The sequence below is a fragment of the Alligator sinensis genome, unplaced genomic scaffold, assembly GCF_000455745.1.
Source record: "Alligator sinensis unplaced genomic scaffold, ASM45574v1 scaffold917_1, whole genome shotgun sequence".
In the NCBI taxonomy this organism is placed as follows: Eukaryota; Metazoa; Chordata; order Crocodylia; family Alligatoridae; genus Alligator; species Alligator sinensis.
This window is the reverse complement of record NW_005841988.1, coordinates 2,922,052-2,947,515: the sequence shown is the minus strand read 5'-3', so window position 1 is coordinate 2,947,515 and position 25,464 is coordinate 2,922,052. Positions and strand designations below refer to the sequence as shown.

At 43.3% G+C, this 25,464-nt stretch overlaps 1 protein-coding gene across 2 annotated transcripts in view; it reads right to left on the bottom strand.

Annotated features, from left to right (window-relative positions):
- The window catches only part of TTC39B (tetratricopeptide repeat domain 39B), a 112,727-nt gene extending 92,247 nt beyond the window's left edge, over window positions 1–20,480 (bottom strand). Inside the window, exon 1 of one of the 2 annotated variants that reach the window (XM_014518838.2) lies at window positions 20,366–20,480. In XM_014518838.2, the coding sequence (XP_014374324.1) occupies window positions 20,366–20,389 (24 nt within the window). In that variant the 5' untranslated portion in view covers window positions 20,390–20,480. The remainder of the gene's footprint in view (window positions 1–20,365) is intronic. The other variant, XM_006021340.3, reaches the window with a different exon arrangement.
- Window positions 20,481–25,464: the final 4,984 nt, after the last annotated feature.

Below are 25,464 nucleotides of genomic sequence, written 5' to 3'. Positions count from 1 at the left end.
GTGGGTCCTCCGTTAACAAGCCAGGGGAAACTCTTAACTGAAGATCCAGAGAAGGCAGAACTACCCACCAGCTACTTTGCCTCAGTCTTCACAAAAAAAAAAAAAATTAAGCTGCAGCCAGACACCAAATAAGGATTATCTGGATAAGGAAGGGGGCAAGCTCAGAGGGGAGACAGCTTTTGTTGGGTCTGAATTAATTCAAGTTAGGAGGGCCAGACGAGCTTTGTCCCAGGGTCTAGAAGGAACCGGCAGACGAGAACTCAGCGCCTTTGATATCAAGCTTCATGAAATCATGGGAGACAGGCCAAGTACCAAAGGACTGGACAAGGGGCAGCATAGTGTCCCTCGTAAAAAACAAAACAACAACAAAAAACCCCACACCCCACTACAGACTGGTTAGCCTTACCCGAATACCTGGGAAATTACTGGAACATATCCCAAGAACAGGAAAGGCTGATCACAAGCAGCCAGCATGGATTTATGAAAAACAAATTGTGTCAAACCTGATCTCCTTCTTTGACAAAGTACCTATTTGCATGGATGTAAGGAAAGCTGTGGATATAGTATAGCTAGACTTCAGCAAGGCTTCTGACATGATTCCACAGGACCTCCAGGGCTGTGTGAAGCTTTAGTAGCCAATTCAATTGAAAGGAGATTCAGCAGCCAAATCTTCAAATCCGAATCAAATTGGAAGACCAATTAAAAGGTCTGAATTGAATCAGAAGCCTCCAAATAGATTCAGATAAGATTTGGCCATAGACTAAACAGGCAGCAATCCTTACCACGTTGGACACAGCTGACTCCAGCCGATAAATCTGTTGTGGTGGGCGGAGGAGGGAGGGATTGGGGCTGGGACAAGCTGCCCGGCCAGGGCAGGGGGCATGGGATGCAGGTGCAGAAGCACTGGAAACAGGGGCTGTGTCCTGCTGTCACTTGCCCAGGGCATGGCTCCCTCTGGGTAGAAGGGGACAAGTAACAGCAGGGCATAGCCCCCACTCTTAGCGCTGCCACGCCTGCATCCCTCCCCACACCCCGGCTAGGCAAGCAGCAGCAAGGCATAACCTGGACTATGCCAGGCCTATGCCCTAATGCTTCTTGCCCCCTTCCACCCAGAACGAGCCGCACCTGCATCGCCCCATCCCCACCCCAGCTAGGCAAGTGGCAGCAGGGCATAGCCCCCGCTCCCAGCGCTGCCACACCCACATGGGTGTTGGCTACAGCCAAGGCTGGGAACTTTGACTGGCATATGCCAATGCTCTTGGATTGGCATATGCCCCTCACCACTCTCACCCCCACCCCAGCCCTGAGGAGCCTGCTGCTGGACCATACAGCCCCTGAGCTGGGGGGGCAGTCCTTCATCCTGCTGCAGTGACACCCCCTGGGGTCAACTGGGCAGCACTAGCTGCATGGGTGCTGCCCCAGTTCATAGGCAGCACCCATTAAATCCAACTCTTCCCTGAGCCTGCACACTGGAAGCCTGCTGAGTACTTACTGCTCCCCACACAGGCTCAGGGAAGAGTTGGATCCAGCAGGTGCTGCCTGCAAACTGAGGCAGCACCCACACAGCTAGCACAGCTCTGGGGGTGCCACCACCATGGAAGGAAGGACCAGGCTCCCCAACAGCTCAAGGGCTGCACGGCCTGGCAGTAGCTCACACAGGCAGGGTCTGCTGAAAAAGCTGTCGGCAGGCCCTGAGCTGTGGGGAGCCTCGGTCCTTCCCTCTGCAGCAACCCCCAGGGCTACCTGGGCAGGCGGCTGGCAGGTGGGTGTTACCCAAGCTAAGGCAGAACCCACCTGAGCATCCTGGGAGGGCGCCACCACTACAGAAGGACCAGGGCCCCCAGCAGCTATGAGGCCACTTGACCCACTGACAGCTCACCCCCTGGCCATGGGAGACATGGCAAGGCTACGCAGAGGGAGGGGGTGACCCGTAAAAAGGCTGCAATGTTACAAATAGTTACATTGCAAACTAAACTACATATGGATGTGGTTTAGTTTGCAACATAAACTCATTTAAATAATTTTAAAAACCTTCACGTGCACAGCGTGACACAGTCAAGCTACACAAATGGCCAATTTTCATCAAATGTACAAGCCCCCATACAGGCCCACCCCATTTTATTAAAAAGAAAGCTCTTGCACATTACAGGCAGCAAGAAGCAATTAGCAAAATTTCGAAAAAGCTATTTGGATACCAAAGCTAAACTGATTAAGAGTGACAATGACCAATAGCCTTGATTATCTCTATCCTTTAAGCAGGGGCATTTATCTGAGCCATGAGAGCTAGTAGAGAACCTCATTAAAGACCTTTGCAGCAATGGGTAGGAGGGTTGCTGCTAAGGAACTAAAGAGGTTAGTCACTTGGCCAGCTGGGCCCCATGATGACAAGGAGAAATGGAAAGGGAGCTTATCTGGCTCTTTTCAAAGTAATCAGAATCTGACAGACTAGGGAAAACAAGGCTCCCTTCCCTATCCAACCCCCATACAACAAAGGGAAAAGAGACTAGAATATTTGCAAATAAGCACAGTATTTGAAACAGAAACAAAATGTAATGGGACCTTACTTCTGATGAAGGCTGTGGCATTCCCTCACTACCACACAAATCCCATCTCTCACTCTACCTCCCAGAGTACCACTCTGCCTAACATGCCTTGATGAAAAATAATACAAATTTGGGAGGCAAGCCTTGAGATGTTTTGCTCTGCCCTGCTCAGTGGTCAGCCAGTGCAGCCCAATCCCTTAGTACTGATCCTGAGCAGAGTTCTCTTTCTCTAGCCCTACTTTCCAGCCCCCATTTTTTCTCCTCCTCAGGGCCTGCAGCCTCCACCCATAACCAGTGCTTTCAGGGACCAGAAGTCCATAATAGTCTCAGGTCAGCTAAACTACTTTCACTGCACCTTGGGCACCTATACTCTCCTTCAGCCACTCGCATAGCTTGCAGATCAACACAATCAAACATGCAACACCAACCACTTACTTCTCTGTGGAACCCTCTGCTGAGCTCCTTTCCTTCAAGATCTGGGCCAGAACACCTTCTCCTGACCAGAAGCCAAGCTCAGATTGCCCTGAGCTCTGTCTGGTTACCTGACCTCCAATTCTCCGAGCCCAAAGCAGGGGTCTCTCCTTGGCCTCATCAGCAGGCTTACTGCTCTGTCGCCTACTTCCCTGCAGGCTGTTCTGTGCAGTCTCTTGTGGCCACTTAGCTCTGCCACTTACTGTCCCCTGAGGGTTCTTCACCCCTGTTACTGGAGGGTCAGAAGTGAAAGCTTTACACAAATTTTAAATGATTGGATTAGAGAAAGAGTGGAAAGGAAGTGCTTATTCCCATCATAACCGTGTCTAATGTGCATAATGTAAAAACATCTAAGCACAGGTAGCTGAACAATTAAAGATTTTGTAGACCTGTTGTAGCAGGTGGCAAAGCTGCTGCAGCTTTTTGTATAAGCCCCGGCTAGGCAAATAACTTGGTTCTCACTCCCCCTCACCCCTATAAATGTGATTAATTACTTTGGGGTTTTGACAACTTTGCAACTGTTCTATTAACAGGGTGGATTAAAAAAAGGGAAGAAAAAGAAAATCAACGATTTAAAAAAATAAAATAAAATTGGAATCGTTGTTTTGTCAAGATGCTTTTTAAAAAAAAAAGCTATATAAAGATAGTTTTAATTTAAGATATGTTAAAGCTCAAAGATATCATCATGGAATAGGGATTATAACTTCTAATGACTTACTATTTGAGACAATATTGCTGGATAAAGTGTATGAGAAAGAAACGGAGCAGTGTGCAAGAAGTCTAGAGGGGAAAATTGTTAGCCTGAGTCCTGGTAGGTGGTGCAATGTCTATAATGATCCAGTTAGATGTGCTTGTGACAACAGAAGAAGGAACTGTCTACCTTACAGAAACAATTGATACATCAGGAAATGCACACAGCAGAACACTTACAGAAAGTAACAGTAAAAGGTATAACAAACTGAAAAAATTCAAATGTCTAGTATGCAGCTGTCACAGACAATGCTGCAAATATCTCAGAGATGAGAAGAAATCTAGAAGTGAAGAAAGCCCCATGTTAATAACGTATGGCCGCAGTGCTCATTTGATACACCTCTTAGCCAAAGACTTCAGTACTCCAAAAATAAAAGCTAATATTGTTGACATTGCAAAATACTTCTATAACAACCACTATGCAGCAGCTGCTCTGAAGAAAGCAGGAGGAACCAGATTAACTCCATGTCAGAAGACGCGTGATGGAACTCAGTAGTGGACTGTTTTGAGCGATATTAAGAACTGGCCTAATCTGATGACAATTTATGAACAAAATCGTGATAAAATAAATGGAACTGGCATAGCCAAAGTTCTCAGAATTGAGCTAAAGAGAAACGTAGAATGTATGCTGGCTATCCCAAAGCCTATTTCTATAGCCTTGAACAAAGTGCAGGGAAAACGCTATTTTATTGCTGATGCTGTTGAAGTTTGGAAGGAACTGAGTGAAACTTGGAAAAGAGAAATATGCAGTGACAGAGTTAAATTACAACCATTTAAAAAAAAAATACAAACCACAAGTGGATCAAGGACTACAGGCATGTCGCATCTTATGCAAGGGTTAGGTTCTGAGGTCAGCGCATAAGGCGAAAATTGCGTAGAGTCAAATCGCCATGATTTGACCAGCAGTGACTGCCTCTGCCTCTAAAACCTCCCGCCACCGCCACGGAGCTATGCTTAGAGTTGTGCGGCCGGCAGCAGCGGCGCAGCACGGGGTGGTGGTGGGGATGGCTGCGTGCTGCCCGTCCACCACCACACCGCCAAAACCTCCTGCCACAAACTCAAGCCCCGCCCCCCTCCCACCCCGCATATAGTTGGATTTGCGCAAGTTAAATGCATGTATGATGCGACTGTACTATATCTCCAACTCATTTTCTTGTCAATATTCTAAATAGTCAGTACCAGAGTCAATCCTTAAACTGCTGAAGAGAAGGTGGCTATGACATGGGCATCCAGCAATCACACCTCCATAATACCAACTACAATAAATTTCAGGGCTAAGGGTGAACCATTCAAGAAATATATGTTTGCTGATGAGTTTTGAAAGAAAAAAAAGTCACACACCAGTGAACTGGAGGAAGTCATTTAAGCACCTGGATCCAATCAGGGACTACTGAAGTAATAATGTAGCTTTTAACTAGAAGACTGATTTTGCTGTATAACCCAGTATTTTAAGTTTCTCACGCTGACCTGGCTGAAATAATCTATTTAATTTTGGTTAAAACACCATTTTAGACAACTAAAACAGTTAACATTCAAAAAATAGTTTTATTAAAAGAACTATACATGTTTGTTGTTGAAGAAAAATATTCAAAATATATAATTAGTTGTTTTAATTAAATAAAACAAATGTTATAATTCAGTTTTCTGATATAGCCTCAAAATTAATCTGAAAAAATATCAAAATACAATCACTGCTTTAAAATGTATAGGGTGTACCTTCTAAAAAATTAAATCTACATTTATCTCCGAGTTGTGAATAACACATATTAAGGTTATAGCACACAACAAGAATGCACTTTTTATAGAAAGCAATGATTAAATCAAGGCTTCCTGACCAGTGATTTAAATCTTTGATTTAAAATCAAATCCACCCCATCTTTTAAGGCAAAAATAGCTGAGAAATTAACTTTTTTAAATGCATTATTGGTGTCATTTAAACTGGGTCTTAGATAACTAATGTTCTTTTCAATAACTACTCAACCTGGTGGGGGAGGGATTTTATTAAGTTAATTTCAGAATATCATCTTTATATTTTCCTTTTGTTCAGAGAAGTCAAAAATACTAAAATGAACTGAAACTTAAAAAAAAAAAGTCAATCACCAAGAAAAACCTGAACAAAGCTACCACAAAAAATGAGAGATTCAGAGGATCCTTTAAATCTGTGATGACTGGTACAAAATAAAACTATTGAGATAAGTGTCTTAAGTGATTGGGGCAGTTATGGATCTTGTTAATAACCCATTTCCAAATATACAAGCCCATGATAAGCCAAGGCATAGGTAAGTGATAGGAGATCTATTTTAATTTCTGCTAAATTCCTGCATTTAATTGGCAGTGAACTTGATGCAGAGAACAGCAGATGGCACTTTGTCACCAAACATTAGAAAAGACAGGGAAAGGCTGAGAAATCCTCTGGATGTTGTGACCAGATGACTGCATCCAGATGAGCAAGGGTGTGCACTTTCAGGGTCACATGTTTGTGCCACTACTTCGTGCCTCAGTGCACACCCCTGCATGTGTGCTTGTTATAGGACATTGTCCCACTTTGGGCAAACTGTCCTTGCCCAGCTCCTCCAGGCATGCTGGAGCAGCCAGGGCTCAAATGGAATAGTACCCTCTGGCTGGCAGCCAGCGAGATACTGGAGGACCAAGGCTTTGCTTGTTCTGGTGCATGCTATTTTCACATGCTGTATGCCACTTTCCCTCAGTACTTTTTATTTTTACTAATGGGAAATCCTGGTAGCAAAATTTGCCCCTCCGCTGCTAAGTTGCAACACAAGGGCACATTTTAATATTCCATACATGCAGTTTGTGACACCACAAACTGCACAAGCCTGAGGGTGGAGAGACAGCCAATAAAGTTAAATACTTAGGTGACTGATCTTTTTGTTTTCAGTTTAATAGAAGCCAGCACATAAGTTAAGACATATCAACTGGATCTATTCCATCTTTACAAATCAAAGTAAGGATTTCAGAGCTAAAATAAAATCTTCAGTTTTAACCAAGTGCAAAGGAAATAGAACCTTAAAATATTTTACAATATGAAGTAGGGTTGGGTATTTGACCAGTCAAACAAAAAACACAAAACAAAACAAACACACCTTATTTGACTGGTCAACTGACTAACAGTCAAATATTTTAAGCAGTGATTTATTACAATAGCGAAGAGAGTCACTTTCATCTGCAGTGGGTTAGGTACTTGTTCAAATTACAAACAACAAGCAACTTAACCGTTATTGTGAAACAATGAAATTAAATTTTAAAAAACTGCAATGAATTTTTATAACTATCAATATTACATAAGTGTAAGTATAAGCAATACTCAAGACTGAACAGTTCTTCTCTTTGGCTTGCATCCCAAACCCCAGGATCAGCCCAGTTACAAAAAAAAAATCCAATAGATATAAAGACACACACACAGCAATTATAACCCTCCTGGCTTAATGGGGATGGAAGGAGACTGGAAAAGCTCAGGAGAGAGGGGCAGAACAGGGCATGCTTGCTCCAAAAATGGTGTGTGCACATGCATTTGTGTATCCAGACTCCTGCAGGACTGAGGAGCAAGGCATGAAGTCCTCCTGCACAAGTTAACAGTTAACTTGTTAACTAAGATACAATAAAATAGGAAGGCTGTCACCTGCACATGGGTATTCTTGGCGTCCTGGAATATTTGACAAGTTTTTACTATGGGCAAATAGGAAGTCAACTGACCAGCTTGTCAACCCTAACACTGATCCCATGTGAAAAACTCGAAGACAATAATTGACTGAACTCTAAAGTAGGGATAACAAGCAGGGTAAGGGTTTTTGTGGATGATGCCTTTTATCCCGGGGGGGGGGGGGCGGCGGCGGCGGCGCACGGCGGTGCAGCAGCACACAAAGGGGAAGTGCATAGCTAGGAGGCACATAGCCAAGCCCTCAGGTACCACTCTACCTTCCTCAGCAGAGATCTGAGGAAGGATGGAATGGTACCTAAAAGCCTGTCAATGTCCCTCCTAATTATATACAGTAAAATCTCTGTTATCAAGCATCCCCGGGGTAGGGGGATTGCTGGTTATGTAAAAACTCTGCTTATCTGAAATAACCCAACAGGGTTTTCAGGTAATGCAGAGCTGTGGGGGGTGGCAACAGCTGCACACAGAGCAGCGGTAGCTGCAGGGTGCAGCACAGAGTGGTGGCAGAGCAGCAGCAGTGCAAGGCATTGCATGCAGAGTGGCAGAGCAGCGGCAACACAGCTGCTATGTGCAAGCTTTGTCCTGTCCCATCCCAGAGTCCAGCCGGAAATTCCAGTTAGTAAAGTCTTCCGGTTATTTAAATACTGGATAGTAGAGATTTTACTGTATTTCATTCATTAAGAAATGACCCACAAAAAATCCTTGCCTCTCACCATTTCTCCTGGACCATCACGGCTACATCATCACTTTAATATTAGGACAAGGCAGGGGCAGAGTTATTTTCTATCTGACATTTTTATAACAGATGTTTTCTGCAGCTACCTATCAGTCTGTACAGTATAATTACACTAAAAGAAATGGACACTGCTTCTACTGAACCTCTTTCCCACAGTTTAAGCTCAGCAGAACAGAGTGTGATAGTTCCAATTACTTCAGTGTTAAGTGTCAACTATAAGCGATTGCTAGTGTGTTCTAAATAAAAAATTTTCAAAGTTGCATGTGTTTTTTTGCTGGAGAGTTGGTCTCGACTTACTATAACTTTAATGCTTTAAGACATGTAAACATTTGCTTAGCTTCTCATAGGGCCTGTTTTGCTTCTAAGGCTTTTAATACAGTTTCTAAACTTCTTTAAGCAAATCTGATAAAGAACGATTTCTGGGGCTTATTTTTTTACTGAAGATAATATAATTATTTAAATACCACTAAATTCTCTCTTCATGGGGGTAGGGAACCAAACACTGGACTATAGTCTGTTCTACAACAGGTCAACCTTCTTGTGCAGGGGTGCTCAACCCTTGGGTCCAAAAGTTTGGCAGTGGGGGAACAGTGCCAATGGTCCCCCACTGCTAAGTTTCCAGACCATGGGGAGCCCCAAGCCCTATGCACTTAAGCAGGCTCCTGCTCCCAGTGCTCAAGGCTGACCAGGAGTGGTGCTGGGCCCTAGTGCCCAATCACAGGGGGAAGTGGTAGTTCCAAGCCTCTAGGGACCAATTCCAGTGCAGAGGGGCAAGAAAGGGTAGTGCAAAGCACCAGGTCACAATCCTGGTATGTGGGGCTCAAATCTGGCTGGCAGACTGGCCCTGCCCTGCTAATCTGGCCCATGGGGCCAGAAGTTTGAACATCACTGTCTTTGTGGATTCAACAGTTGATTTTGGGTTCTGTAACCTTAAGAGACCATTTCTTATTTCAAAAGTGTTTTAATATTCAATTGGAGTATTAAATTGGAGAAAACCTGCCTTTTCTCCTTTTAGCAGGCAGGAACCAGCACCACATGATGGGAGATTTCTACACCATAACTGGAATGTATAAAGGAGCTTAATCATTATAATCAATAAAGACTTCCTGAGCAACAATTAAAACTAACCAGAACAACAGAAGATCTAGATTTCTGCAGCACATGTGCTAAACCTCAGTCTGACACAGGGCTTAACTGTTTATTTCACCCCAGCTTTAATACAAAAAGGGAATACCAACACCATGCCTTCCCTCTTTAAAAAGAAATAATGTAATTTTGGCCAAAATTTTCCAGCATACTTTAAGGTTTCAGTTTGTTGCATCTTTGGAACTCCCAATATGAAGCAGTTCTCAAAGAACCTGCATGTTTGTAAATAGCACTCTTTCAACCTGTAAGGATGCCCTATGTCTGGTAAACCCAACACTACCAGAGATCATAATTCCAATAGTGCCTTACTTCTGACAGCTTTCCCCATGAGACAGTCATGACTGGTAATATAATTGTAATGTAACTTAGAAGTGTTGGTATTTGAATGAGTTGTTTGACAATACTATGTACTTCATTTTTGAATGAGTTACTTGACAATTACTTGACAAAGACCCAAGAAGTTCTCACAGTCTTCTTAAGAGTGTTTTGTGTAACAGCTTTATTTACAGTAGTCACAGAAGCTTAAAACACCGTTCTTTACAAAAGCAGCACATCAGGGTGACTAACTAGCATGCACTCTAGACCTACCTTGTACATACTAACTAATATGACTAACATGTCCCAGACCCTGCTCCCCCTAGTCTCCGCAAAGTAGAAACGAATTGCTCCTTACAGTCTACCATTAGCAAGTATAACTTATAAAACTATTAAATTATTACCTCACCTGCCCCCAGTTGACACCTTGTCAAAGTAATTCCCTTTTTCTTTTTTTGTGGCTACCCAATACTCTAATCAGTTAGAACTAGGTTAATTCCTCCTCATCTTCCAAGCTTTAAGAACTCTTTTACACCCACCTTCCTTAGCTTCACAAATATACTGCCAGCATGACATAAGCTGCCACCTTTCCATTCTTTTCCTTGTGCTCAGTCAATCAGGAAAGCCATGAGATCCATACCATCAACCTGCTGGTTAGAGATGTGAAGGCCCGAGGGAACAAAAAAACCAAACAAACCACACAAAAATTTGGGGGAAAACGTTTCCCTGCCTTCCCCCCCATTTTTCTGGGACTTTGGTTTTTCTGAAATTAGAACAATTGAAAGCTTTTGGAAAAAAATTAAAATAAAACACTTAGAAAATATTTTATTTTAGAATGATGAATAAAATGTTTAAAAAAAAAAAAAGACAAGGTGTTTATAGATTGCTACCCTTTACCCCCAAAAAATGTTTTCTAATAACAGTGTAATAGGAAAATTACCTACAGTATCAGAGCATTACAATTCCTGTACACAGAGGACAAGCAGTACAGTACAACTCTCAAATGCAAGAGCAAGATGCATTTCTGCCCCAAGGGGGCACTGCCATTTTTCACAAGAGAAGGAAGGATTCAGTGCCTTCTTTGCTTGTAGACTTCCTCTATTGTTGACTTTTGATCTAGAGGTTGGTGGATTTGATCCTGTCCTCCCGACTAGGCCTCAAAGGAGTGGGAGCAGACACTGGCAGCATCATCCATTTGTTCCTTTAGAGATTAGAAACATGGAGCTTATTGCCCTGCTTACTCAAAAGCCTCAGGGAGAGGAGACAGAAAAAGTCTAACGGTTTTGGAGTTGGAAGGAACCCGCCTCCTCCTGGCCCTGTGGCCTTGAGCCACAGAAGTACAAAAGCAGCACAAAAGGAGCTGAAACAAAGTATATTCTTTTTTATTGAAAGGTAAGAATTTAAGTTTCTCTGAATTCAGTATATTAAGCTATAGGTTATGAAAATATACTAATGCAGCTAAAATATGTAATTCATAATTGAAATTCCTACCAACTAATCTGATGTTTTGTGACACATCACCCAGCCTTAGCAGGGAGCTGAGGCCTGCAGGGCAGGAAAGTTGTTCACAGTTAACCTTGAGGAGGCCTCTTCTCCATCCATTACTATATTTGTACATGCTGTAGCTTAGTGTTTATATACACAAGCTAGCCACTAAATTATATTTTTCTCCTTCAGCAAAATGGTGATCAACCTCTAGCATATGAAAGCATTTCCACACTGCAAGTTATTCTGAGAAAAAAAAAAAAGTTTGCAAATACTATCAAATGAAATACGCATTTCCAAATGCTACTAGGATGACTAAACACATCTTTGTAAGCAAGAAGTGTCCTGCAAACAAACAAAAACAAAAAAACAAAAACCAAAAAATCCTTGATGGGTATAAGCGCAGAGGAGATAGATCACAATGATGAGAGTGCAAGTAGCTCTTTCCAATGTTCTTGATCCAGAAGTCCTCCTACTGCTGCTTCTTCTATAAAGATCAGCATCATAAAGGGTTGCCTAATCAACATCCTCAAGTAACCAAATATTGCAGCCAACTTTATGCAGAAGACTCTCAATAGCTCCATTTGTAGACAAGAGGACACCCAGAGATCAGGAAAAAGTTGACCAAGCTCTTGCAAGAGCAATATATTCATTGTCAATAACAGAAAATGCATACTGGCAGGAAGCTTTTAAAATTACCAACACCATCATATAGTTTACCCAGCAGACATTCTTTGAGCAAGCCTTTTTTAGACACAAAATATGAATGTGTAATGCAGTCCATGCAAAGGGGGGAGAAGAAATGAACAAAACAAACAGACAAACAAAAAAACCCCAACTAGTGCTGTAGTGTCTTGCAGTACTTACAGATGGATGGACAACATATGCAAGGGGAAGGAATTGTAAGCTTTGTGATAACACGTCAATCAGGTTTTCACAGAAGCATTAAAAACAGGAGAGAACAGGCATACTGCAGAATATATCAGTAGTAAAATATGTGAAGTCCTACAGAAGATTGGGAGTGATAAAGTATTTGCTTCGCTGACAATGCAAGTAACATAAAAGCAGCATGGGAGCTCATCGTGGATAAATATCCACATATTACTGAATTAGACATGTATCCCACAGGCTAAAACTTGCTTCTTAAGTGACATCATGAAGTTGGACACGCTGCAAGAGATATTACAGAAGAGCAAAAGAAGTTATAAAACTTGTAAAAGCTACTCATATTGTAGCTGCTGTCTTTAAGAAGCAGCAGGAAGAAAAGAATGCAAAGAATAAAATATAGTTTTACTACAAAGTTTGAGTATCACTAGATGGGATGGAGTGGTGATCTCATTTGAAAAGTTTACTAAAAAACAAAGAAGCTCTTCAAGAAACAATAGAGGATCTTAAAAGTACCCAGAAGTGCAAGGAACACTGTACTTGATGAGGCCGTCTTCTGGGTTCAGCTGCAGAACTCCCTGAAGATTTTAAAGCCAATTTTTTTCAGCAATCACTGCATCTGAATCAGACAGTGCACTTCTGTTAGACATTCCTTACCAAATAGCCCAGGTAAAAAAAAACAAAAACCCCACAAACCAACTGTTTTTCAGAATTTAAAGTGCATCTCCACTTACAAGTAAAGAAGAAAGAAAAGTGAAAGACTATTAACAGACAGGAAGAAATTTGGTTTCTCTTGGATCCAAGATTCAAAGGCAGAAATGTTAGTGATGATAGCACCACCACTGCATCACAAAACAAGCAACACACTTAAAGATTTGATGCTGGAGAGGTATTTTCAAATGCTGCAGAGTACAGAACATCTTCAGGTATTTGGTCCAGGAATGCAGTCTGGGACTCTACCAAGCATATCCTTCCTGCAACATGGTGGCAAGGCCTTTGCACAACAGCCTCTGACTCCTCTTGCCTGCTTCCCATTCCTCCATCTTCTGCAGCACGTGAAAGAAGCTGGTTGATACTCGCACCAAAGAAAAACTAATATGTGAAAGAGTAGAGAAAAGTCTGTCTCGACCCAGGCAAAACTTCAGGTTTTTAGAAGTCCATGAAAATGATAGAAGTGAAGGTTTAGAAGCAGAAACTGCTGATGGTGATAGCTCAGAAAGCGAGATTAATTAGACAAAAGTTTCATGTAGCAAAATTTGTATTCAACAAGTCTTAGTCCCGTGTGTGTCCCCCCCCTTTCAAAACAACACACACACACACACACACACACACACAAAAACCCAGAAGGCACTTGGCTTTTTTCATCTCCTTGATACCGTGAAGGAGACTAAATCCAGAATATATAACAACATTCTTTGTTTTACTGTAATGTTGATGGTTTCTTTTATTTTCAACTTTAATTTTCGCCTGCTTCTCATAAACTGGCAAAAACTAAGAGATGCTAGGTTCCTTAGAGTTCAGCTTGTAGCTGCATTTGTAACAAAAATTTAACACATTTTAAAGTAAATTCATTTTAAAAACTTGTAATTATGGTCTGAATAAAACTACACTTTTAAAACATGATAATTTTATGAGCAAACCAAGATATAAATTGTATTGTGTATGTTCTTAAAAGTAGCAAAGTGAATTGAGAGCTGTAAAGGGTGCCACGAAAGTAAGTATTACATACATTTCAATTTTTCCCAAAGTTTGTTCCCCCCCACCAACAAAAAGAGAGTGATTTATTTCCATGGCTTCAAAATTTACATAAATTTTACATCTTTGCTGCTGGTGCTAGTTTCCATGATTCCAAATATAGCAGAACCAAGTCTTCCATTTTACCACTGCTTTCTCCCTTCTTTCCATCTGCCACCTTTTCTGTACCAGAAGCCAAGAAAGTCTTCTCACTTGTAGCCTAACCCAGCTAGTTTGCCAGGTTGACAAGTGCTTGTTATTTTTACCATTAAAGCAAAACAATCTAGCTCACATGGCCAACTTGCTTGGCCAGCAGGTAGGGTGCAATTAAGCTTTCACTATCCAGTTTCCCTTAGTGAGCACTATTTTGGCCTGGCCTGTTCTCTTTTCCTTTGCAGCAACTTTGCTGTACATCTAGTTGCCTGTTGACTAGTTTGCCAGTTCAAAAACTGGATCTGAAAGACTTTAATCCTACATTAATATACATTAACATACGAGCATTAAGGAAAAAAACCTCACCATTTTGCTGCATAAATATAAAAGCCACTCCAAGCTTTTAAAGCTCGCAGAGCATTACTATGCAAGCAAAGAGCTTCAAGAATGACTACTCAGGCCACTAGCTCTCTTCATCCCAAGCCACTCCTAAGCATTTACAGGAGATAATAAGTAAAGTAACAGATCTGCTGTGCCAGATTATAATTTAACAAGAAAAAAGTCATACCTGAAACAGTCTTTAAAACAGAAGACAAGTAGCTTCCTTAGGAAGCTTCCATTAAGTTACTTTGCAGCTCTGCTGCTGTTTCGTCACAATAAACAACATAGATCTCAAAAAGGTTAACAAATATAGGGAAAAAGGCAAAATAAGTCCCCTCAGTTATGAGTATTTCCTCCGCATTCAGCTTTCTTGATATTATTTTATTGCCCTGCAACTTGTACAGATTTCCCTACTGTTGATTGCTTGCTAATTGTAATGGGACACTGTGCACCAGGTGTCTGCAAAGGAAAAAAAAAGTGTAAATTTTACCCATCTGAAGAGGGTATTTGGTGTTGTTCAAATCTCTCTCAAAAGTCTCCAAATTTTGTTTCGGGATGAAATGCAATTGGGACTAAAATCCTTATGGAACATCCCTACACTGGATCTTACTTTGTCATAGTTCTTATTATTAAAACACATTAAAGTAAATAAGTATTCCTTTCTGAAATGGATGCTCTTTACTGGTTAGAATTTATTTTCTGCCTTCAAAGCTTGGCCAGCAGTCAGCTGGAAATCAGAGAGGTAGTCATTTCTCTAAACCAGTTCACCTAGCTGTGCATCATGAAGCAGCTTCTTTTTTTGGAAGACTAGAAAATCTCTTTGAAAAGGAGAAGGAACAACTGATCAAAGGGGCTATATCATAAAAGCAATTACAGGCAGTTCTCCAACTTGCAACAGAATTGGTTCCTGAAAACTACGTCTTAAGTCAAAACGTAACTCAGAACCAATTTTCTCATAAGAAAACATTATAAATGGGGGATTGTTCCTGAACTAAGGCCCAATATCCTATTCTCACCAAAAACACCTCAGAATTTTGTCCTCTATAGATGAGTAATATAGCTACATTAATGTATTCATATTGTAAACAGCAATCATATTGATTTGGAAGAACTTTTGAGGCAACTTTGCTGGACATTTTGAAGGGTTCTTGGCTGGAGTCTTCTCAGGAATCTTGGCTGCTTTCTTAAAGGAAGTGTCCAAGGAAGTTTGAACAGATGTGCTCCAGGGAGATGGGCAACAGAGTGAAGTTGTTTGCTGGTGTGGCATCACATTGGATCAAGCGTTGTAAAGTAGAAACTGACATCAGGAAATTGAAACACGGTGTCAATTTATAAACATTGTACGTGCAAGACATAAGTCGAGGACTGCTGGAACTCATGTGAACAAGCCTGGATTTCCCTGCTCTCATCCTTCAGTTCACTTCCCCACATCCCTGTCCCATCCCATCCCCCCCCACAGTAGGTTCTTGCCTGTTCTCTGCTGCAGCTCTGTAGTAAGAGCCAGCCTTGTCACTGCTAAGGTCTCTTGAGAGCACTGCTGGTAAGCATGGTCCTGCACACCCATAAGTGCAGATATGGGGGGGGAAAAAAAAAAAAAAAAAAAAAAAAAAAAAAAAAAAAAAAGGACAGTGATGCCTTCCTGGGGCAACCCTTGCTACATCAAGATCTCTGTCTGGCCTACCCGAGAATGGTGGCAGGAGATATTTGTGGGGCAGGTTCCCCATCTCAGGTTTGGCACAAGTGGAGGAGCAGCTGCTGAGTAAAGCCATGTTACTCAGCAACACTCCAGCGAATGCTGCAAAAGCAGGAAAGAGATGCATCCATCTAAAGGTTACACCAACAGGACAGACCAACCAAAGTATAACCTTCATAGGTGATGGAGTAGCTCCTCAAAGAATCCATTTGAGGAGCAGGGATTCACCAAGAGCAAGTCATGCCTTCAATAGTAAGGCAAAAGGCTCTGTGGAAGAGGGGAGGGGCCAAAAAAATAAATAAAAAACACAAAAATCAAGAATCGAAAGGTGGGGTGCAAATGCACCTTCCCTGGATCTGCTCTGGTCCTAGGAGATGTACAGGACTAGGAGCAGTGGCCTTGAGCTGCAGCACAAGAAATTAGAGATTAGGAAGGACTGACTTGGTAGCCTGTTCCAATGCTTGACCTCCCTCCTAGTGAAGCTGTGGCTTCTCCATCCCTGGAAACTTTCAAGAGCAGGCTAGATACACACTTGACTGGGATGGTTTAGTCAAGGATGTTACTACTTTAAAGCCAGGAGCTGAACTAAAAAAAACAAAACAAAAAACCACCCCAAAAAAAAACACCTCATGTGGTCCCTTCTACCCCTACATTCCTATGAGGCCATGACCCTTCAGAGTAGCCCCAATGGTTTGAATTCAGAACTGCAACAAAGGAAGTCCCACTCCCCAGAGTTAAGGGGGACCTGCAACAATACAAAACCCATCGGATCAGCAGCTTTGGTAAGCATACCTCCTGTGGTGAAAAAAAGCTCAGGTGGCCCCTCTATCCAACCCCACTTTTTCCCCAGGTAAGAGAAATCCTACAGAGAGATTGAGAAAATAGAAATGAGCTGTGACAATTTCTCACCCTGAGCAACCAAGTGGCCTTGACAATAAGCATATGAAAACACACAAATAAGTTACTGCAAGGCAAGACAGAAAGGGTTTTATAGAGCATCAGCTGCTCTGCAGCAACTACCCTTATCAGAGGGTAACAAAGCCTACTAGAAGTTTAAAAGACAAGCAAACTACTATCAGTTATCAAAAGGAAAAGCTAGCACAGGCTCTTTCCCCCCTTACCTTTGGGTAAGAATGTGCTGCAAATCCCCATGTCCCAAGGAAGAGAAAAAAAGGACAAAGAAGGGTTTCACTACTTCCACCACTCCATTTTAAATTAAGGAAAGCAGCCACATCAGCAGGACCTTTACAATACCTGCTACTGCACCCAGACAATGGATATTAGGTAATGTTCCCCATTTAGCCCATTGTTGTTTCAGAGGCAACTTCAGCATGTATAGAAAAGCAAACAACGTTATTCAACAACTAGCCCATGTAGCACATCTGTATTGATATACCCGGCTTCATTTGGACATTATACTTTCCCAGATCACCTTGATGAGGTAAATCGCACCACTCATTTTAAGAGCTAACCCCAGACTGCCAAGTAGTACTCTGGGGGGTCTTTGGAGCCACAAGTACAGCTGCAAATCCACCTTTATAGCAGTCTACTCAAGTCCCCATGACTGCTAACAGATTACAGAAACCAGACATTTCCTGACCACACTTTTGCTGGAGTATCCTCCTCTACCCCCTTGCCCCCAAACAAGGATTAAGATTTCCAACTAACTAAGCGGTCTTTAACGTTCTTGCAAAGCCAGGCTAACACTTGATTGGGAGCAAATCTGACCTATTAGTTTAAAGTTTCTGAATGGTTAAACACACTTAAAAGTGTGATTCTTTCACAGTGAAAGAATAAGAGGTTTTTAAAGGCTTGTGTTCCAATATTGATATCCTTTCCAAGAGAGTAAGGCTATCTAATCTCTCTAAATTCAGAAGTGTTTGAAATGAAAGTATCCTTTCAATATAATGTTAACTAATTTCCATACAGGAGTAGTCATTGTTTTAGTGAAAGACAAAGCCATTTTATAGGTGCCTGTTTCTCTAAAGATCTTTCTCTGGGTTGTGTTACATCTGAGGATTTGCCACTTACTAGACCGAATTCCAAACAATATGCTTGGACTTCCAAACACCAGATACTGTGTAAAAAGGAGGTTCAAATGCAAATTCAGGACTGCTAATTATTTGCCTCAAGGAGTATACTTACAACAGTTTTAAGAATTTACATGGTGAGAATATGGTCTTCAGAACACAAAATGTTAAAGGGAGGAACAGAAGGCTACTAAGCTTTCAAATTAGCTGGAAAAAAAATGCTGAGTATTTTGTCACTATTTAGCAGCACCAGAAGCTGTAAAAAAATATTAGAAGAAACTGGAAGACAAAACAGTAAGGGAGGCACAAGATAGTACAAGGCTCTCTCTGCAGAGCCCCCCATGGTTCAGTGGTAGAATCCTTATCTGGACAGGAGACCCAGGTTCAATTCCTGGATGCACAGTCATGCACCAAACATCTGAACCCAGTCTGGCCTTTGGATTCTGTCTCAGTGGATGGAAGGTCTGGGAAGCCTCCACTCCTCCAAAAAAAATCCTGCCTAGGCACATGCAAAGGTTTGGGTGACCTCTCATGGATACACCATGATTGCAAGGATCAATGGTTGCCAAACTTTCTCTGCATACACAGCACCTGAGGCAGTGGTCTCCAACCTTTAAGTAGGAGATCACCTTTGACATTTAAAAGCAACCCAAGATCTACTGTGCACCACAGTCTGCCTTGCCGGCAGGTCTGTGGAGAGGAAAGGGGAGATGAGGCAGATAGAGCCAGAGGGAGAAAAATTTGGGGGCACACCTCCCCAGCAGGTAAATCCCACCTAGCCAGGGCCCCACTCAACCTGCCCCTGCAGCACTGTCCCTCACTGCAGGGGCCTTGATCTAGCCCCCCCACCACTTCCCTCCCCCATGGACTGACCTGCTGGGCTGGGGCACACACATACATGCACATGGGCACTCAGTCCCCCCTACCTCAGCCTCAGATCAACTCCAAGATCTACCACAGCAGACTCTGAGATCTACTGGTGGATTGAGATCCACTAGTGGGTGACCACTGACCGAAAAAAGGAACACACACTTTGCATTAGTTTACTCTAGACTAGAGCAGAGACAAATCCAGCTGAATTCTACACCTGGACCTTGAGGAAACATTTCCTGTCAAGTTCTATTGAACTTTGATCCAAGTTCCCCCTTCCCATTGTATTTAAGCCACTATATCCTGAGCGATCAGATTTAAAGGTACAAGAAATTGCTCTCAGGCTCCTAGAAGTAAAATGCAACAAGTGATATTCGCACAATTGGGGGCAGGGGAACAAAACAAGCAACAAAAAAACTACTCCATCAATCTATTTAAAAAAAAATTAAGTTGTATACAGCAATGCAAGCATATCTGTGCAATACGCAACCAAAACCTCTCATTTTTGTTGTTATTATAAGGCTATGGATGTTAATCTTTAAAGCAGCATCATAAAGTTCCCTCAACTTTTAGGGATCCTTGCATCCGTTGCTATGGTAATATTCGTTCCTGATCTTGAAAGACCATTAAAAACAAACAAACAAACAAACAAAAAAAAGGATCGCTCACATCCAAAGTTTTACAACTGCTTAAAATTTGCATGTTGCAAGGCAGTTGTGGTGAACTGTAAAACACAGGAAACAGATGGCTTAAATATAATCTTAGATTTTTTTTTCTTATTATTTAAAAAGAAGAACCCACAAGAAATTATTTTCAAAATATCAGACTCAGCTTTCAAAAAAAATCTTAAGATCCCAAGGCTCCCATAAGAGCCAGGTCCTACCTTTCTGGAATGGGTTATTCCCCTCCCTGCTACCCGTTCATCAGCTGCGATTCATCTCCTGCAAATCTGATGCTGGAAAGGCTTCAAACTTTCTCCAGCAATCCCCCTTATCACCGGGTGCAACTGAAGCCCGATACCTGTTGCCGCACATGCGGTGGAAGCGAACAGCTCAGCCCGCTTCAGAGAGGAAAGGGACATGCTTGGAGGAAAGGGGCAGGGGAGTGAGGGGCTCGGCCTCGGCATCAGCACTTCCTAAACCTCAGACGCTGGAGGCTGCCGGCGAGACGAGCGGGGAGAAGCGGGGAAACCCGCCCTACCCAGTCCGCTCCCCTTCCAGCATCTGCTCCCGGCCACTGCGGGACCCCGGCGGCCGGGCAGGTCTCAACCCGCTCCGTGCCCTGGGGAGCCGGGGCCACCTCCCTCCCCGTGAGGGAGGCAGCTCCGACCCCGAGGACGGCTCCTCCCGCGGCTCCTCCTGCGGCCGCCGCGTCCCGGACACAGCCGGTGCGGCCGGTCCTTCGCCACCGACAAACTTTTCCCGCGCCGCCCGGACCCCGCCCCAACTCCCCCCGGGGAGGCAGCTGCCATGGTTACCGCGGGGCCCCGACGCCACTCACCTCCTCGCCGGCGCCGCTCGCCATGTTCCCGCGCCGCCAGCAGCTGCTCCCGGCCGCGACGCGCCGCACACTTCCAACGCCGGCTCCGCGAGGGGCGGCCCCGCCCGCTTCGGGTAAGCCGCACCCCCCTCCCCCACACGCGAAGTAGGCCCGGCAAAGCGGAGCGACGGCTTCTTTCTTTTGAGTCGTTATTTGCATGGCAGGCTCCGCCCCCCGCCCGGGAGGGACAGTGGACCCAGGCTTTACAGGACCACCTATATTTGCCTATCAGGCTCCGCCCACGAGCACAGGAGCCGGCCTCGAGAACAGCCTGCTTCTGTTAGGCCACGCCCTACCCACATCCTCCCTGCCCACCCCCCCCCGAAAGAGCAGCTGAGGGCAGGAGAGCGCTTGCGGGGGGGGGCCCGCTGCAGTGACACGGAGGGATAAATACAAATTAACAAAACGAGCCCCACCAAACCGTGCTTCCAATTCTGGGAGAGGGGAAATCCAACCCCTGCTGGTAGGCAGGCTTGCATAGGGAGTGCCCAAAAGATTCATAATTGTTTGTGAACAAGACCCATTTCCCCCTGGGCCAGAAGCTGACATGCTCATTCCCTAGTTCGGGCTTGTGGCAGAAGAGCAAAGTGAACTAATCGTTTTATTCACTGCGAAGTGTAATTCTCCAAGCCCTGCGGTGGGTTTGCAGAGAGGCCTCCCCAGCAGCACACAGTAATCTCTGGGTTCTGCCCACCCTCCACCCACCAGTCAGTCATTTTACCTCCCAATAGAGCAGTGAAGAAATCAGCAGTGACTGAAGAAGCAAGGACACAGAAGTGGTCACATCTTGGTGCCCACAAAGTTACACTAATTAACGGCAAAAAACAAAATCCAAAAACAAAGTCTGCTCAAGTCCTGCCTGCTTGCTGTGTGTGCATTTCCCTGTGAAGGATGCCAACCACTAGGCTGGTCAGCTTCTCAGGGCAGGTAGTCTTATGTAAAGTTCAAATGACAGATCATATAGGAAGGTTTGGATAGTGATGATCCTGCCTCTGGCAGGGGCTTGGACTAGATAAGCTTGGAGGTCCCTTTACAGCTCAACTCCGCTCCTCCATCACCTCACATCCATCTCGGCCTTCTGATTCTATGACCAGTCAGGTTGCAGCAAGGACACCTGCTTTTGGAGCTTTTTATTTTAGTGGGAATGTCTGCTTAAAACAAAAGAGAGAATTTCTTGGAGGGTAAGAGCCTGTCCTGTCTGTCCCCCTCTTTCCCCCACAACAAGGAAAGTTTGGCCTTCCAGTGTCTGAGAGAACAGCAACTCTAAGCAAGGCTCTGCCACACTGCAACACAGGCAGGATTCAGGGTTTTTTTGTTCTGCAAAAGGGTTATAGTCCAGTTTACTAGTTACAGACACATCTCACTGCAGTGCAAATCCCAAAGTCCTTGTTCAAATTCCAAATGCTGCAACGAGTTCAATGAGACTCACACAAGTGCAAAGTTGCCAGCTCTAGTAAGTACTGCAAGATTCTCTCAAAAGTCAAGTCTCTCCATGCCAGACAATTATATGGGAAGCTCTGTTCCTTTTCTTAAAAACCAGCAAGCTCCTGATTCATACCTGCAGCCACTGTGATGTGCACCTCACTAGCAAGAGACAAATAAGGCAAGAGAGTGGGTTTTCATAAATGCTTTTGTGATCCAAATATAGTTTTGAATGTTTGGGACTGGCAGTATGGGAGGTCAAAGTACAAATAGGTCCACTTAAGGCCTGGGGCCCTCTTCACCCTCTCATATTCTATACCTGTCCCAAGATGTTCTATACCCAAGTGCAGATTTACTAAATCAGAGCACTAGTCTAATCTCCCCTCAATACCCCCTGGGAGCAGAAAAGGTTCAACACACTGTGAACTCAGTCCTTAGGCAATAAGAAGTAGAAAAAAAGACCAGCTTCTCTGTGGAAAGCGCTTAGGGCTAGGAGCAGGACAATCCTAGGTAAAGCAAGATTGAAAATATGCCGAAACAGAAGTATAGCCCTAAAGCCACTCACCTCCCTCACCCAGTAAGAACTTCAGTACTTTGCCTTATGTGGTCCTGGGTACAACTGTAAGCTACATCTAACTGGAGGGCCTGGTGGCAAGGTGGTGGGGTAGTTCCTATAAAATAGCACAATGTTGCAGCCTCCAGAGTAAGGCAAGTATAGGGCATCTTAAAACCCTAGCCCCCACTGCTTTGTGAGTAGTCAGTCCTTGGTTGGAGAAAGGATAGTGGGCATCACCCTAACAGAAGTGCACCCTCACTGAGGCATTAAACAGTCAACAGAAGTTCTTACCTGTTGTTCTCTGGCTGGTTGTAGCTACTGCCACTGAGGCACTGAACATCTACACTCAGTCTGGTCTTTGGATTCTGTTTCAATGGTCTAAAGGAGCAATTTGCAACCTTTTATTTGCAGACCCCCTACAAAATTTTGAATGGAGCTGCAGCCCACTTTGGATTGTAAGCATAGGTATTCACATACTTTGATTCACTGTAGTCATCTTTTGCAGACCTCTTCCCGCACTCAAGACAGTCTGCAGGCCACAAGTTGAAAACCACTGGTCTAAAGTGGGGGAATGGTAGGTCTAGGGCAGCCTCCATTCCTCTATACTCTTGCATAGACGTATATGTCAAAGGTCTTCATACAAGCAAGTGCATCAGGCACCTGATTGGACCTCTTACATGTACACCATGACAGTTGCCGACTTCGCCCTGTCAATTATTTAGCTCTCAAGTTATAATTAGAACTGATGGGCTAAGAATTCAAAAACAAGTTTAAATTAAAAAGGAGGGTTTTTCCCCCTGCTCAAAGATTCACAGAACATCTATTTTGCAATCAGATGCAGCATGTGTGACTGTTCTTAAATTAGCTTTCATTAAACTAATGAGACACACAACAGTGTGACAAACTGCTCAAGGATCAGGATCCTCAGCTTGCCCATACAGCCATTTCAATACGGCCTCATCAGAGTCCAATGGGATAAACATAGTTCAGGTGGGCCCCCAAGGCCTGCAATGGTACCCCCTGACTTCAGTGTCTATAAAACCTCACCTTGTGCTTTCTACCCATATAATGGTGTGAAAGGTAAACTAGCAAGCTAACAGCCTGCTGCTTTCCTATATTGATAGGAAAACTTTTTACCTAGGAGCAAACTACTTCAATGAATGCCAGTATAGTTCTCTAGGACAGACTGTGTGGGGGAGGGAATATGATTTTTTTTATTCTACTGATGCAGGTCCATACACATCTTCCAGCTGACTCAGAATGCACTAATAGACAGGACTCTACTAGCTCCACCTAAACTTGTTTTACCCATTCCCATGTTTACTACATTAAGGAATAACTAATGTTAAAGCTATAATTAGACAATTATTTCCTGATCTCCTTTAAGCTCCCTTTTCCCCACACACACACACACACACACACACACTAAAGACTCCTTTGCATCCCCTGGGTTATTCGAGGGCCATTTCCCCTAGAGTGCAAGTTACATTTTGGAAGGCATTTTGAACAGAATGTTCCTAATGCTGCATCACACAGTATGAAGGTTGGTCATACACAATAAAAGGGATTCAGTCACTCAGATACTATAAGCCACACACTTATGCATATGCTTACCCTTAAATCACTTAAAAAACAGTTCCACTGAAGCCAAGTTTGCAAGAACATGTGTTAACCCAAATTCTACAAGTAGAATAGCACATCTTAAATTTTTCAAGAAGTTCTTTGGTCCCATCTGTCTATAGGCACTCTTAGATCACACTATCTTCAACCAAACCAAAAAGGGCAATGGATGGTAAAGCCAGGCCTTATAAAACAAGGACTAGGAATTGCTTGGTACCCCATGATATTTTCTTGTCTAAGAATCACTAAAAAGGGTACAGATGGAGCAAGGCAGAAGCATTTGATTATCACTTAGGGTTAGGCCAGAGTTCAAAACTAAAATTGGCTAGTGTTCCTGTGAATAGTACTTCCAAGGCCTTGATTTAATAAATCCTTCACAGAGTTTCTTGACCCCTTAAGTTCATAGATACAGCCTTGTGACTAATTTTGGAAGAGATAGAGGGTCAGGTAGTCAATGTTCTCTGACCAGGACAAGCAGAGGCTCCTCAGACATTGCACTAGCAAACATGATGCACAACTCCAGATACAAACCCCAAATTCCTGCTTCAATTACCAACACCAAAGCATACCATAGAGCAGAGGTCGGCAGCATTTTTGGGCAAAGTGCCAAAAACACCAACAGCCTTGACTTGTAACATGTTGACATACCAAGGGCAGACTGTGGGAGAGCCATGAGTGACCTGTTCCTTGTGGTGGCAGCACAACCCCAACTGTTTCCCCACTCTCCACCCCAAGACACATCTGTCAAAACTATATGCCTTTGCATACTATGATCTGGCATCTGTGCCAGGGCTTGCCTACCCCTGGCCATAGAGAAAGGTATGTGTGCTTTCCATAGAAGTACTGTTACAAATTTTAACCAGCCACTAAAAAGAGAACAAGAGACTAAAGTGGGATATATATTGCATCAGACTGCAAGAAGTCATATTCTTGTATGACTAGATGGAATCTACAACAGAAGCAATTCAAAATCCTCACTCCCCCCCCCAACCAAAACAGGAATGTCCAAGAATGATGCAACAAGGCACTCTCGGTCTCTCAAAGCCCCCCTTTTTAATGTTTAACTAAATTATTAACACTTACTTTAATCCACTTGAGGCAGAGAGGATTTTCGAGCCAGCTATGATGCCCATTCATTTATCGCAGGTTAACATTATTATACAAGAAGGATTGTAAAAAAGTCATAAAATAACCAGATCAGATAAATTAGTTCTAGAACTTTGTTCCAAGAGTTATAAATTCCAGTTTAATGATTGAAAAAAAAACCTTTAAAATTCCATAACACAAAAGGTTTAAGCCTTTACTACTCTCAGCACAGGAAACCAAAAGAAAATAGTAAGACCTTATCTTGATTCAGGCCATAATAGCACTAACAACAACACCTCCTTCAGCCTCCTCTTCACAGTCCATTGGGGCCCTTCTTTAATGCTCCCAGGTGGGAATTCACCCAGGGATCTGATAG